Source organism: Plectropomus leopardus, chromosome 12 (genome assembly GCF_026936395.1).
Source record: "Plectropomus leopardus strain MGB_pleo_1.0 chromosome 12, ASM2693639v1, whole genome shotgun sequence".
Taxonomy (NCBI): domain Eukaryota; kingdom Metazoa; phylum Chordata; class Actinopteri; order Perciformes; family Serranidae; genus Plectropomus; species Plectropomus leopardus.
The window spans coordinates 31,024,385-31,039,483 of record NC_142187.1 but is presented as its reverse complement, the minus strand read 5'-3'; the positions used below and the strand labels follow the sequence as shown (position 1 = coordinate 31,039,483).

Sequence of the window (15,099 nt, the reverse complement as noted above, 5' to 3'; positions counted from 1 at the left end):
TGTTAAAGGACCGTCAGAAATTTGAAAATCCAACAATAATTCATGTTTTTACAGTGATAGATGGTGAAATTTGGGGGATTTTTATGTTGGCATGCCCCTTTGGGTTTAGAGGACATGTTTTCTTTAAAAAATGCCAAAGATTTTAAAAAGAAAAAAAAATTCATAAATTGACAAAAAAAAATTAAAGGAAAAAAATGTTGGCAATTTTTTTCTTTAAAGAACAAAAATCGCCAACAGTTAGAAAAAAAAAATTGCCTAAGAAAAAAATTGCCATGATTCAACTTTTAAAACAATGCCAACAATTTTAAAAGAATTTTTTTTAAAAATCGCCAACATTTTAAATAAAAAAAAATCAGAAAAAAAGACATGCCTACCTATCTTGCAGGCTTGCAGGTTTGGAAGACTTTTTTTCCTTAAAAATTGCTGATGAAATATACAAAACCATTTAAAGTTGTGTGTCCCTCCCCTAAGCCAAAGTAAAAAATCATAAGTCCCTCCCCAGTGCCTATAGAAGTACTTGTACATTACTAAATGTACTAAGTTTGATTAAACCACCAGTACCAAAATACGTACTAATTTTCCAACTCTAGCCTTAAATTTTTAATTATAGCAGATGCAAAGTATTTTGTCTCTACTCAGTACTTATCACAAACAACTAACAATATTTTTTGTCATCACAATTCAGAAATAAAGTTAAGAAATAAATGTTTTTCATGGTAAATAAGGTGCCAGAGTGTATAAAAAAGGATCAGAAAAGAGCTTGCTCATCAAAAAGGAGGGTCACCCCGGACCCCCCTACAGAGGTCCGAGCTAAGACCCCAATGTCCCCAAATCCTAGAAACACTATTGTTTACCTTTTTACTTAACTGTCTACTGGAAGTATAGTCCATTTTTAGTGATGACTATTTTCCGTTACACATTCTCTGAATAGTTTTTCCTCTCTCAGACTAATGAGGGTCAAACTAAAACCTTTATATCCATTTTGAGGAAGTGAAGCGTGTAATTGTTTTCTTTGGACTCAGAGTCAGTCAGCCTTAGCATCAAAGAGATAGTGGAACCACCCGACTTTTTTTTTTTGTCATTGTTTTAACTGGTTTCCGATTTGGAAAATAGCCTCAAGTAGACAAAAACATTAGGAACAAGACCGGAAATAAGCCTAAGTGGTTTCAAAATAAAGCGTACCGTTAATGTTCGGACAGAAATGTGCTCGTTATGTTGTGTATTTTCTCGCTAATATAGAATTACTGCAGCCAAGTGAAAATTAGATAGATTTATAATAATACTATACTAAACTTGAGCTTTCAAAATCAGAGCAAACTAATGGGTGATGTCATGAAAGCTGCGTCCACTATTTTTAGTTTGTGGTTGTGGCATAGCAATTTTTAGTTTCTTCAATTTAGGGACTGTTCTTTATTTATAAGCAAGGAGAGTGTGTTGCAAAACGTTGGGAGGCATTTTTTTTAAGCATTGTGAATTATGTTTTCTCATTTGGCCTAAGACAGGGACATTCAACTTTAAATTGTCATGCTTTGTATTTTTGTATTTTTTATTGTGAAATACAGTGATAACAGCACAAGTCAAAACAGGTGTAATGACATATAAACAGTCAAGAGAGACACATAATAACATATACAGTGAAACTAAAGGCAACATATTAAAAATACACAAAACAAAATAGGGAATGATGCAGCACAGGCTTTTACTGAAGGGTACAGGAAATGTGGAAAAAAAAAAACCCCAAAACAAATCAAAATCCAAATCCCACAAAAAATATGTGTGCAAATTGATTAATGTGTGAGCATAAATGTCTTGTATTTAATGTAAATATCTTCAGAACCCCCAAATGGCATGTTTTTTTAAAAAATCTCCAAATCCACACCTTTTATCATAACCAAAAACTGTGAAATGTGGTTATTTATGGAAGAAAGGTTATATATATATAATTGCTTTTTTTATTTATTTATTTATTTTTATTTTTTCAAATTTTCAGATAATTTTCTTGTACTTTTCCCAGACGTCTTGTTATCCTCTGGGTCATTTTTTCTTTTGCTGCTCATCGCTTTTTTCCATGTTTTTGAATAAAATAAAGCCAATTTGTATATATATATATACATATATATATACACATATATGTTATATATGTATATATGTGTGTGTGTGTGTGTGTGCGTGTGTGTTTAAATATAAATATATATATGTATGTGTGTATATATACATTCATTTATTTATTTATGTTTATTTACAAAAAAAATAATGACAGAGCCATTAGTTCATCTATTTTTATGCAATTTATCGACTTTAATGTCATTATGCTGCATATTGGGTCATATTAGGCCTATGTTTAATTTATTATGATTTTTTTAAATTTTTTTTATCTGTCACATAAGTCGCATAAATAATTTAATTTTTATCGATCTATTGGTGGGGATTTGTCCTCCAAATACACGTCTTGACAGAAATCTCCAATGCCAAGTATTTTATTTTGAAAACCACCACCGGAAGTTCTGTTTATCAAACGCAGCGTTGACTGCTCTGTGGACTAGATGTCCAGTCTGTCTCAGGGGCTGGGTGTCTCTTTTTAGAGGAAAAAAAGCTGAGTTTTAAGCATGACGAGACAAAGACACTGACTGAAAACGGACAAATAATGATTTAAAAAAAACTTTCACAACTCACCATGGCAATACGGGAGCTCAAAGTTTGCCTTTTAGGGGTAAGTTGATGTTTTTGTTGATGCACTTTTGGGGGAAAATTCCTTCTGTATTCCTGCTGCGAGTGTTCAACTAACCGACAACATTTTGACGTTAACAGACGTTAGCTTCTCCAACTGACACTTAAAAAACGTGCAGCTGTCGGTTATTTTGAAACTTTATCGAGCTCTGTCGTCTGAAAACTTGAAAATATTGTTAGCTAGTTGAAAACCGATCGACCGGTGGGCGAGTCAGTGGTTTTACATTAGCTTTCTCGTCGTGTACGTTTTTTTTGTTTGTTTTTTTAAACAAACAGTACTTTAAATGTAACTTTATTCTGTTTTCGTCTTAATTTTTTAACGGCTGTGACAGTTTATCACTCATGACGTCACCATGCTACAAGCAAGCCGTTAGTTAGATTTCCTGCTGCGTTAGCAAAACACAGCAGAGCCTGTTTATAGACGGTGACAGGGATGTTCACAGCGTTTGGACTGCAAAATGACAGCTTATCAATGAAATAAAAGGGGAACAGGGGACTTTTAAGAGTTACAGAGAGGTTTACCAGGCCTGTTTAGTCTGCCACAGGAACTGACATGCTCAGCAAACATTCCTCACACAGCCTTAACCAATCTTTTGTTACCCCTCTGCTCTCAGCTGCAGGTTTGCTGCATATTTTAGCCATGTCAAGCCAAATTAAGAGTTATCATTATCATAAAAATGCATGCAGCTTAAATTGCATGCAGCTAAAAAAGGGCCTTTCATATTCACTTTATTATGTGACTGGGAGATGCATTGTGTTTTCTTGCATTAATAAGCACAGCTGTGGACACAAGTTACTTGAGTCAAGTCATAAATTTGATGACTTTCAGACTTGGTTGGGCAAAATCAAAAAGGACTTAAAACTAAACCTGGACTTTAACACCAGCGACTCATGACTAGTCATGTAGTATTCAGATCTTTTACTTAAGTAAAAGTACCAAAAACTAAAAAATGAAACGATAAAAATAGCTCCTGGAAGTTTTACAAAGTAAAAGTTCTTTCCATGCAGACACTTTTTAATTTTATTGGCAATGATTAAAACAAAATACAGATAAAAGACTAAATGCCAAATATCGGCCCCAGTAATCGGCCAGGCTGATAATATGTCAACACCCAATTTTTACACGTTTACTATACCATTTCTCTGTCGTCAAAATGGCTTTACATTTGGTGAAGAGCACATAAGAGAGCACAAATTACTTGTTTTGGACTGGAAACTCAAAGTTTAGGACTTGACATGGGGTTTGCCTCTCTTAATTTGTGACTTGAGTGTAAAAACTTGAAACTTGCTTGTGACTTGTAAAATAATGACTTGGTCCCACCTCTGTAAATAATTAATATATATAATCAGAGCTACTTATATAATCTATGCACGAGCAGAGACTATCTGATGTGGTGGGCATGTGACCAGCAGACAGTTGTCTAATCAACAGGGTTCATTGTGTACGCGTGTGTGTGTGTCAGTAGCGCTCTGACTGATGTGCTGTTATTGATGTCTTTGTTTTCAGGACACTGGAGTAGGGAAGTCCAGCATTGTTTGCAGATTTGTTCAGGATCACTTTGACCACAACATCAGTCCCACAATAGGGTAAGAGCACTGCAGTACAATTCACAAAACACAGTGTAACAGCAGGAGACAAATCAAGTCATCGGGTATTTCAGATCATTGTGGAGAATGATCCTCCAGATATCACGGATCAAAAATGATACATAAACAAAAGAAAAACTACAATATGCCTCATTTTCCTATAAGTTAATGGTTTAAGCTTATTTTTTTAACCCTTTGAAAGTTGAGCAAATTGGCTTTATTTCTTTTTAAAAAAATGGGAAGAATGCAATGAGCATCTAAAAAAGAAATTACCCAAAAATTACCAAGAAATTAGTAAAAAGTACAACAGAATCACTTAAAAATAAGCACAAAAATGAAAAATGAATGTTAAAAAACCTACAAATAAACAGGTAACTACTTTTAAAAAAATCTTAAATATTTAAATATTTCTGTAACATTACTCTGAATATATGTACATATAGTTCCCTGGATATTTTTCACTAGCTTATTTTTTAATAACTTTCTAAATGTCTCATTTCTTGCAATTTTTTCATTATCCTTTTTTCCCCACGCTTTAAAAAATAAATTTCACAAGAAAGTGATGTCAACCTTGAGTTAAAAGTGGGTCAGGTTTTTATTAACAGACTTACCCTACAAATTGCTTGAGACAAATGCCACCATTAAACACACTAAGGAAAAAAACTTTAATTTAGAGTATATAAGAGCACAGCACTAACACTAATGAATAGTACAGCTCAAAAATAGAAAATTAGTTTTTGGCGGCAGATGTTTTAATTGTGGCGGCCGCCACAATTTTTTGTACTGTGAGAAAATTAGAAAAAGATGACAGGATATTGAAAAATGGATTTCAATCACCTGCAGTTATGTTGTACTTTTTTCACCAACAATTTGTCTTTTTCAAAATGTTGGGAATTCAAAAAACCCAACAGGATGGCAAGTTTTTTTTCTCCTTAGTTTACAAGAAGCTAATATTGCGTGTGTGTGTGTGTGTAATAAATATGTGTAACTTGGGTGGGGACACAATGTCTCATGTGATGACAGCCGTATATGACTAAATTGTATTTGTGGATTGTACCTTAAACATAATTAGATCATAAAATTTGATTCCTTGAAACACTGATTATGTAACATACCGAAAATGAATGATACTGTATTCAAAATTGTGCTCACTCAATAAAAGAAATATTTTTTTAAAAGTAAACATTACATTGAGATAAGCTGAAGTGGATTAAAAAAAATGCAAAAAAATATGTCAGACAATATCTCTATATAATGAAACTTTTTTTTTTTTTGCTCTTTTTTTAATTCGATTTTTTTTTTGACCCAACACTATAAGTGCTTTCAGGCAACATGAGTTCAGAATCGACCATATTTATTTGTATTATTTGTTTCCTGCTGACGTGTACTGTTTTGCTTCCGGTGCCGTTTATGGAAAATGCTTCAAAACACTGTTATGAAATACTCTTTATCACCCACAGAGCATCATTCCTTACCAAAACAGTGCCATCTGGGAATGAACTACATAAATTTCTGATCTGGGATACAGCCGGACAGGAAAGGGTGAGTCCACCTACAACAGAAATGCCTCATTTACTTGTTATTAGCTTTACACACATGACATGACTTTAGGATAAGTTCATTTTCTGTTACATGCTGCAGGAAGCAAGCGGTGACACAGTAATTTGTCTGTCAGTGGTCCCCATGACATCGAGTTATTATTAGGCTTGAAATAAGATGATTCATGTGGGGTTCAAAGGTCACAAGACTGTGGTATCATCACAGTGATTCATCTTATGGAGGGGGTTGTTGAAACTTGCCAGACGTGCTTACAGCATGGAAAACTTGTGCAAGTGTTTCCTGCTTTTGTGTGAAATTGATATCTTGAAACCTCTGTTACCAGGGTTTTAAAGATCTATTTTTATCTGTGTGAATAATATTAATTTTAACACACATGACTATCTGTTTGATCTCTTTGATAAACACCAGCAAACGTACAGTTAAAAAGCTAAAAGTAGCACCAAGAAGAATGTTTTCAGGGGTTTATTTGAGGAGATCACATAACTGAACTTTAATAACTACACCGCTGTTGTTTTGACCACTTGCTGCGTGCAATATAAAGGCACTGAAGTTATTGAGTCATTAATGGTGCCTTAAAGCTGAGTTTTGATAAGTGGGCCTTATTGTTTGTGTTGCCACAAGCACAGGGGTGATGTAATGCATGACTGCAGTTAGTGGTATTACAGCTGATGCAGTTAATGCCGTCATGATTGACAGTTTCGCTAAAGACTCCTCTGCTCTGATTGCTTATTTTCGTGCACATGCAGTAAGGCCCTTGGAAATGCTGAAAAGCCATAGAGTAGGCAGAGGAATATACATTTTCCCTCACAGATCATCTGTCTCATTTAGTGCTGCATGAATATACTGACAGTTTCAGCAAATCAAAAAAAAAATAAAAAAAAAAATCTTACAATAAGTACCAACAACAGCTTTAACCCCTTAACAGTCACACTAAGAAATGCTTTTGCAAAAAAAATAACATTATAGACCATAGAATATGTTAACAAATTGCATCAGTTTATGAAGTTTTTTTTTTCTCCCCAGTATAATACATTGTAAAAAGTGCAAAGGTCAATATAATATAATCTGAAACTAAAAGTAACCACAATAAATATGTACAAATAAATATAAAAATAAAAAATATATACAAATAAAAATTAATCTAGAAAAACAATCTATATACAACATATGCTTTTAAAAAATGTCAATGTTTTATAATTAAAAACAAAAATGAAAGTAACTTTATCACATAAAAAACAAAAAATACAATAATAATTTATCTAGTTACAAAATCTGTTTAAAATGTATTGTAGAAAAAACAAATAGTCAATTAAATATAATAAAAATAGAATTTGATAGAATTACAGCATAACCAAAATACTAAAATGCACTGTATAAAATGACAGCTGTAATTTCCAATTTGATGGCAAAAAATGGCAACCGTGCGGTTTTCATGCCTGTTAAAGGGTTAAGGACACACAGATTGGATTTTGTTGTAATGTCAAATACAGTAGAACTTGTGTGTTTTCTGTGGAGGCTGTAACCACATTCGTCTTAACGCTGGAGAAACCGTCATAGTAAGTTATTAAGAGGAGGTGAAACTTGTGAGGAAGCAGATTTTTCCATAGTTCATCATCACTTAAGAATGTATTGATGTAGTCTGTTTATAGTACTGTATTCTGTGTTAGTCTTTTATGGATTAACACAACATTTTAAATGTTAGGATCCAGATTTAAGGTTGTGCTCGGTGAAGTGGACTCTTTTTGAAGTGATCTTTATAAAGCACTTCGGATGACATTTCTGTATAACTGTGCTATATAAGATTTTATGATATACTGATTGATCATACTAACTACTGTAAACATGTTTTCCTTTTTAGTTTCACTCATTAGCTCCTATGTACTACAGAGGATCGGCTGCTGCTGTCATTGTCTATGACATTACTAAACTGGTAAGAATACCACAACACTCATCATCTTTAAATCAAAGCAGAGACAGCTTATTAAATTTGGGTTCGGTGAGATGGCTGGTTAAACATATGTAAATCACAGTCCACCTTCAAGTTCAGATCTGTGGAGGGAACTCATTTGGAAAAACACTGTATAACTCCCAAAATTAAGAAATCACAAAGCATCAAACCTGAACACGCTCAGTGATGGAGAATGTGTGGAAATATGTCATTGCAGGTCATTTTCATATTTTTTGGGAGTGCCCTAAAATTTCTTCTTACTGGGTAGTCATGGTTACAGAGATCCAATCAGTAACCCACTTAGAACTTGACTGTAATTTTAGTCATTAATTTGGGAAATGTCCCCAACTGAACTGATAAGACAGGACAGATATTTATTCAACAAGGGCTGAATGGATAGAAATAGTTAAGGAAATGTGTGTTGGAGCAATTCACTTTTTCTCGTGCCAGGAGACATGCCTTGTTTGTAGAACTGTGTTTTATGATAAGCAGATTGGACTTTGGCTTATTAATAAGTGAAAGACTCCCTCCTCCTTAGAAAGGAAAAGGAAGGAAAGGAGGAAAAGAAAAACCCTGGCTCTTCATGAATCAGGGTCCTGGATCACAAAGACCTTGGAGGATGATAAAGCACAATCGTGTTAGAGGATGCACAGTCCTTGATACTTTGTCATCTCTCCTTGTCTTTTTTATTTTTTATTTCTAACATGATATCAGCATTTTAGGCAATTTATGATGACGCTGTCTGTTTTTCCTTGTCTTTAATATTTTCAACAAAAAATGATAAAAAAATATAAAGAAAAAAACTTAGGTTGTTTGCTGACTTACCCAGACTAGTGGATAAAATCTCTGTTAATATCTAACAACGTTTTTTGTCTTACCTAACAACTGTTGAGGGACTGAAGCAGTGCCTCTCAGCCCTAAATGTACCATCACAGCTGCTGGTGTGTTAAATGTGTGTAACAGAAGAAGCTGGTTTCACACTATGTGCCTGATGTAAAACTCAATGACTTTTCCATCACTCTGGGACGCCTTGATTCCATGACTTACAAATGCCATTCTTTCCTGGTCTGTTCATGGAAACTGTCTGAAAAACATCACCTAATGCGATGAATATGTGACACGAGCTGTAGGGCATAGTCTCATAAATAAACCGATCCCAGAGTTGACCGTGATGTGCTCTCGCTGTTCAGGACTCGTTCCAGACGCTGAAGAAGTGGGTGAAGGAGCTGAAAGAACACGGTCCAGAGGACATTGTTGTAGCCATAGCAGGGAACAAGAATGATTTAGGAGACATCAGGTGAGAAAAGGGTTTGTTTCTTTGGCTGTCATAGCTGTAAAGAACCTGCATTTCATCAATATTATGGTGATAATATTCGATTTTTTGCTTGAGGCTTTTTAGCACATTTTTGATGTTTGTTATCCAAATTTAAGATGTTGACAAAAGGATTTTTATTGTAAATGCGTATTGGTTCTAAATATCGGTTATTGGTCTAATTAACTACTAATAATCAGTAACGGTATTGGCTCTGGAAAAACCAATATTGGTCGACCTCTAGATTAAAGTAAATTACCAAAATTTGGATTTGCCGCGGGACCTTTGTCTAGCGTGAACCTCCTCCACACTAACTGTAGTGTCCTCTCTTACAGGGAAGTTCCTATGAAGGAAGCAAAGGAGTTTGCTGAATCGATTGCAGCTATTTTCATCGAGACTAGTGCCAGAAATGCTGTCAATGTGGAGGAGCTCTTTCAGAAAATCAGTAGGTTTTATGTTTTTTCTATATGTTGCATCTGTGTCATGTGTCTTTATATACTCGTATTATTTAGGAAGTTAGCAGTAAAGGACCAGACACACCAAACCGACATCAGAGAACTATTTTATTTTGGCGTGATTGAAATAAAGATGTAACTAACTTATATTTGAGCATGTTTGCCCTTCATCGATGGAAATCTGAAAAACACAAATATTTCCACTCTTTATTGTAACCCGACACCCTCACACACAACAAGAGGAGACCATTTTTTCTCTCGATATCGCAGCTGTTTCTCACTGCAGTTTGCTCAGTGCTGTTACAATGAATGTACATGAGGCAGGAGGATCCATCCTGCAGGTTATTGTAAACAAACGTTACACCCATTGACATCACAAATTTGAGACTTCTCTGGTTTTTGGCTCTCAGAGAGTAGATGCACATCCCTTAGTGGTTGCTGGATCCAAGATAAAGAGGTGTAAAGAGATAGAGATCCAGGCTCGAAGCGTCACTTGTTTTGCAGAATAAAATCCTTTACTGGGAGGTTCCTGGTGTGCGGATCCTCAGGATAGAGTACCTCATGTTCACAAATATTGATCCCTCATAGGCCATGGAAATAACAAAAATGCAGACCCCAGTGACTGCATTTTTATGTTTATTGTAGAAAAGAGTTGCATCCAAAATATTCCGAGGCAAGTTCAATGTCCGTACACAGGTGTCGGAAAAACCCCAGAACAAAACAGCGATCAAAGATAGTGACAAAATAGTGAAAGTGAAAGTGAAAAAAATTGGGGATTCCCCTGTCACTCCCTCTCCTTCACAAAACTGACTGACTGACAGCCGTGATATCGGTATTCCATCACCATGTGACCCAATCACTGGACGTGACAAAATTAGGTGCATAAAAATAATAATGATAGTGAAAATCTGGCACCTACAGCCATCGTGGCAGCTCTGTATTAAGTGACCCTGTGCTGTGTGTGTTTAGGTAAACAGATTCCTCCCCTGGAAAATCCAGAAGTGGAGAGCAACGACTCCTTTAAACTCACCCGGCAGCCTCCTCCGTCCGCCAGGAGGTGCTGCTAGTACCGACAGTGGCTGATGGGACTTCTTCCTTCAGCGCCGGAGACCCCACCGGCACAGCACAGCGTCCACAATGCACACAGCGTCTTCCTCCTGGACAAGACAAGACAGTGGACATACAGAGGTCAGCCAGCACGTGCGGGCAACTGCAACATGAAACAACAGTATTACACGAGTCATTGCACATTTATTTCATTTAATTGTAGCAGTTTAAACACTGCGGAGGTCTGGAAGCAGAAAGCCTTTGGTTTGTCCCCCTCAGGTGGTGTTTTGCCTGAATTACATTAAGATTTCTATCTGTGTTGTATATCACACAGCTCATTACAAAGAGGCAGTTTTATCCAGTTTTCCATAGTGACATAAAAATTAAGCACACATTAATAACAAGTGATAAAAGTTTCATTTTGGTTGTTCATGCATTTGCTCTGTAGATTTTCATTGCACTGTGGCTCTTTAACAGTGCACATTGAATGAAGGTTTTTATATACATTTTTATGAGGATACACTTTCCGTCCCATGGAGCTTTTGCATACATTTGTATCACTCAAAAAGAACTGAATTAGAATATTTTGAATAATTGTTGTGGAGATCTAATCTTGAAAATTGTTCTTTAGCTCAAACGCAGCGGCTTTACATTCCACATCGTCATGTGTTGTCACACACATTAACTGTAAAAGGGTTTAACTGTTGTGCTGCAGAGTGAACAGCATAGAGGCCTAAATCGTAGTTACAGTATGACGCCCCCTGTTGAAACACTGTGACCAATGCTAGAATTGTTTACATGGTGATTTGTTGAAGATGTTTTCTACATGCTGAAATGTGTTGTTTGAGATTTCACTACAGGGAATGACTGTATACGATTTTTTTTTTTTAAACCTGAAGCGGTGTTATAATGTTAAAAGGAGAAAAGATGTGCATGTATTTTACTCTAAACATGTCTAAAAGTGTTAAAAAGGGTTTTGTTGTATATGCTAACAAAACTCTAAATGGGAGTATTGCCTTAAACCTAAATCATTTTTAACTTGCAAAAAAGAAGAAAAGGGGTAACAATGAAAATAGTCCTTAGCTCAGTAGTGTTAATTAAGATTATGTATATTTGCTGCTGTTTCTTTGGCAGTAATGCCCTTGGATTTGACCACTTGAAAATTTATAACAGCACTTTTGAGTTCATTCAACAGTATTAATTTGGCGTCATTTTTTTTTCAACCTGTATCTTTTTTTCCCATATTTTTTAATGTAAGTGACAAATGGAGACAACAATTTCTGAAACCGGTCCAAAGCTGTTCCAGCATTTGTGCACCATCATCGTATTTTTGCCCCTTACAGGCTCAGGTTAACATTGAATGAAGTTTGTTGTACAATGATTAAATTACTGTTTATTTAAACGAAGTCTGGTTGGATTGCCAACAGCACTTTCGGGGCTGCTTCTGGTTAAACAAAAAGGATTTTACATTAAAAAAAACAGTCTATCTCTGCAGGAATCCGGTCCATAATGTTGACAGACATTTATAATAACAATCTGAGCCTCTCAGTAGCAAAAACAAGCTCTTCAAGCGGACGTAACCAGACGGTGCCAAATGCTTTGAGTGTTCACCTTGCAGCCCTTTTTGCAGCTACCAGCTGCAGCGTTCTCTCAGTACCGGACAAATTTTTAAAAAATGTTTGTCCTCAGTAATAACTTAAATACAAAAACATTGGAAAAAAGAATCCAGGTTGAAAAAATACTCACGTAACCCTTCAACGTCATTTTTTTAATAGACCTGAAAGTTGTGTGTAACAGTATTTCTGGTTCTACATTTCTGTAGCTTAAATCTACAATTTACCAACATGTATGACGAGGTAATAGAGTTCAATAAATAGTTTTTAATGCAAGTATAGTTAAATTTTGCCAATATGTGCCCTTCTATTTAATGGTAAATCATCCCAGACTCCCTTCAGAAATCTGCCACTTAATGCGGCTTTGCTTCTGCTGAAATGTAACAAAGTGATTTGTGGAAATCGAAATCCGAAACTGAATAAGGGGCTGCTCGGTGAGCCAGATTTACAAATTTACCAGAAGATAAACATTTCATAAAAGGCAGATTTTTAAATGCTGTTTGGCACGATATTACTACCAACCATACAAGAGAGTGAAAAAAAAAATTATAAGAGGTTACATGTTGACATTGTGATGAGATTTTAAAGTGCTATATTTGTTGCCTCACAAGTGCCTTTTTTATGTTTTTCCAAACAAATGTATGACATGCCATAAAAGTTCATACTGCAAGAATAATGCATGAATTACTTGACTAAATTAGTACAGACTAATTGTACGCTTAACAGTCAACTTTGAAACTGCCAGTTATCTGCAGCCATCCTTATACTGTGTGCCTACAGTAAGTCATGCTTCCCTGTATCCTCTGTAGATCAGATTAACTTTTGTATATTAATCAGTGTAATAAAGTAGTGATTATTCTATTGTTTTGGTTTGTTTTGGTGACTTTTACCCCCTGTGCTGATAGAACTGTGTTTTGAAGTGTCAAAAACACCAGAAAAGTCTTTAATGTACATCATAGCCTTACTTTATGTTTAAAGTTTTGTTGATGGAAAGATGAGCGAGAGAAGACAAAGGTCGTGACTTGGATTAGCCACCTGGTGTCATGGGAACTTGTTTTGCACCTGAACTAAGCCACCGTGACACTTCCGAAACCTAAACTCCAAGTGAAAATCACACAGTTTGGTTTCACATTATAACAGAAGCTTTTACTCCAGTTCTTAACTCTTATGTAAGACACTCCAACTTTGGAAAAGTGGCATTACTCTCCCACAACCTGTTAGCTTTTCCCCCACAAATAGGAAACACACTGTCCTGTTATTTTTTGCACATGCATGTTCAGCATGACTACCTGAAAAGCTGTGAATTACATGCAGTGGAGCATTCCCACAGAGACATATTCAGTACGCTGCAGTGGATTACTCCCTCAGCGGCTTACAGAGGGGAGGTCTGCACTTCCTGTCACGAAGATGGATTTAAGTGTAGCCACAGTTGTCAATGGTCTCTAAGAGAGGAAAGTGGGATATTAATAGTTCCCACAGAGAGGCAACACACTGTGTAAAACTGCAGGATACCCTTGTGTAAACATCTTAATCAATGCTTTTAGTTCTTCCTTTAAGCCTTTGCAACCTGGGTAAATTGGCTTGATTTCTTTCAAAAACATGAGAAGAGGGCAATGAGCATGAGAGAAGAAATGATGGAGAAATTAGCGAAAGAAAAAAAAGCAAGAAAATGACCTGGAAATTAAAAGAAAGAAAAGAAAAAGAAGCAAAAAAGTAAGAAAATGACCCGAGGAAAGTGCCTAAAAATTATAATTTTATAAAATAATTTAAATATATAATTATGATAATTACAAATGTAATTTTTCCTAGCTTTTTTATTTTTTCCCCAGACATTTTTTGATAGCTTTTTAAAAATATATATTTTTAATACATTAATCTGTGTTACATTTATTGCTTAGTTGCTCATTCCCTTTTTCCGTGTTTTTGAAAGAAAATGCACCAACTTGCTCAGGTTTTAAAGATTTAATTATTTGTAAACGCACCACGATTAAAGTGATGTTGCTCCAAGTTTAAAAGGGTTTAAAGATCACAACTCACTTTATCAGCATCACAAATTCTGGAGAAAAACTACTGATTTTGTTTTCCAGGAGTTTTTCATTTAACTGCAGTCAGAGTTTTCTTGCAGCCAGTCTTCATCCATTAGTGGGACTGTATCCTGAAGCATTTTCTGCAGAGGCTTTAGCGTCCAGACAAGCCAGTTGAAATCAAACATGTCTTATATACAAGTCAAGAGGTTACATTTGCCATAAAGTCATGAAAAATAATTATTTTTGATTAGAATTTGTCAAGAAGACATTTTTTAATATATTTTTGGGAATGTTGTGGATGATATTTTGACATAAAACGGCAACAAGCCTCAGAATTGTATTTTGCTACTTTCCCCTTTGTTTCAGAATGCTTTCTGTCAAATTTCATAATTGTATGACTATGCACAATATTGTACATCCCTAATATTTAAATCTACATCATTTCACCAGAAGTATGGTATTTAGAGGCTAGAAGGAAATAATATTGGAAAAAAGGGTTGCAGTAAACATCATGAGGGCTTGACCTGGCTGACTACATTGTTTATGACAGGAATTCAGTTAAAATCTTAAAGTGATCAAATTGAAAATATATATATATATTTAATGTCATCGATTCAATAAACAATCAGACATCTTTGTTGGTGAGTTCACCATAATGTTTGACATCTGCAGAACATAAAAAGAGTATGAATGTTATATGTGTTAATGCGCAGATTTTCAACAGGGGGTCTGTGACCACCAAGGATCATTGTTTGATTTTTTTTTTTTAATTTTTAAAAATTTAAATATGTCTGAAAATACACATTAACTTGAGTCCACATTT

The 15,099-nt window shown here is 35.2% G+C and overlaps 1 protein-coding gene across 1 annotated transcript; it reads left to right on the top strand.

The window, feature by feature from the left end:
- Positions 1-2,528: 2,528 nt before the first annotated feature.
- rab31 (RAB31, member RAS oncogene family) lies at positions 2,529-13,110 on the top strand. The gene is made up of 7 exons (XM_042498484.2): positions 2,529-2,710; positions 4,235-4,314; positions 5,775-5,856; positions 7,733-7,804; positions 9,013-9,119; positions 9,470-9,579; positions 10,559-13,110. Exons 1-7 carry the CDS (start codon positions 2,675-2,677, stop codon positions 10,654-10,656), a joined length of 585 nt encoding a protein of 194 aa, XP_042354418.1. The 5' UTR covers positions 2,529-2,674; the 3' UTR covers positions 10,657-13,110.
- The last annotated feature ends 1,989 nt before the right edge of the window (positions 13,111-15,099 follow it).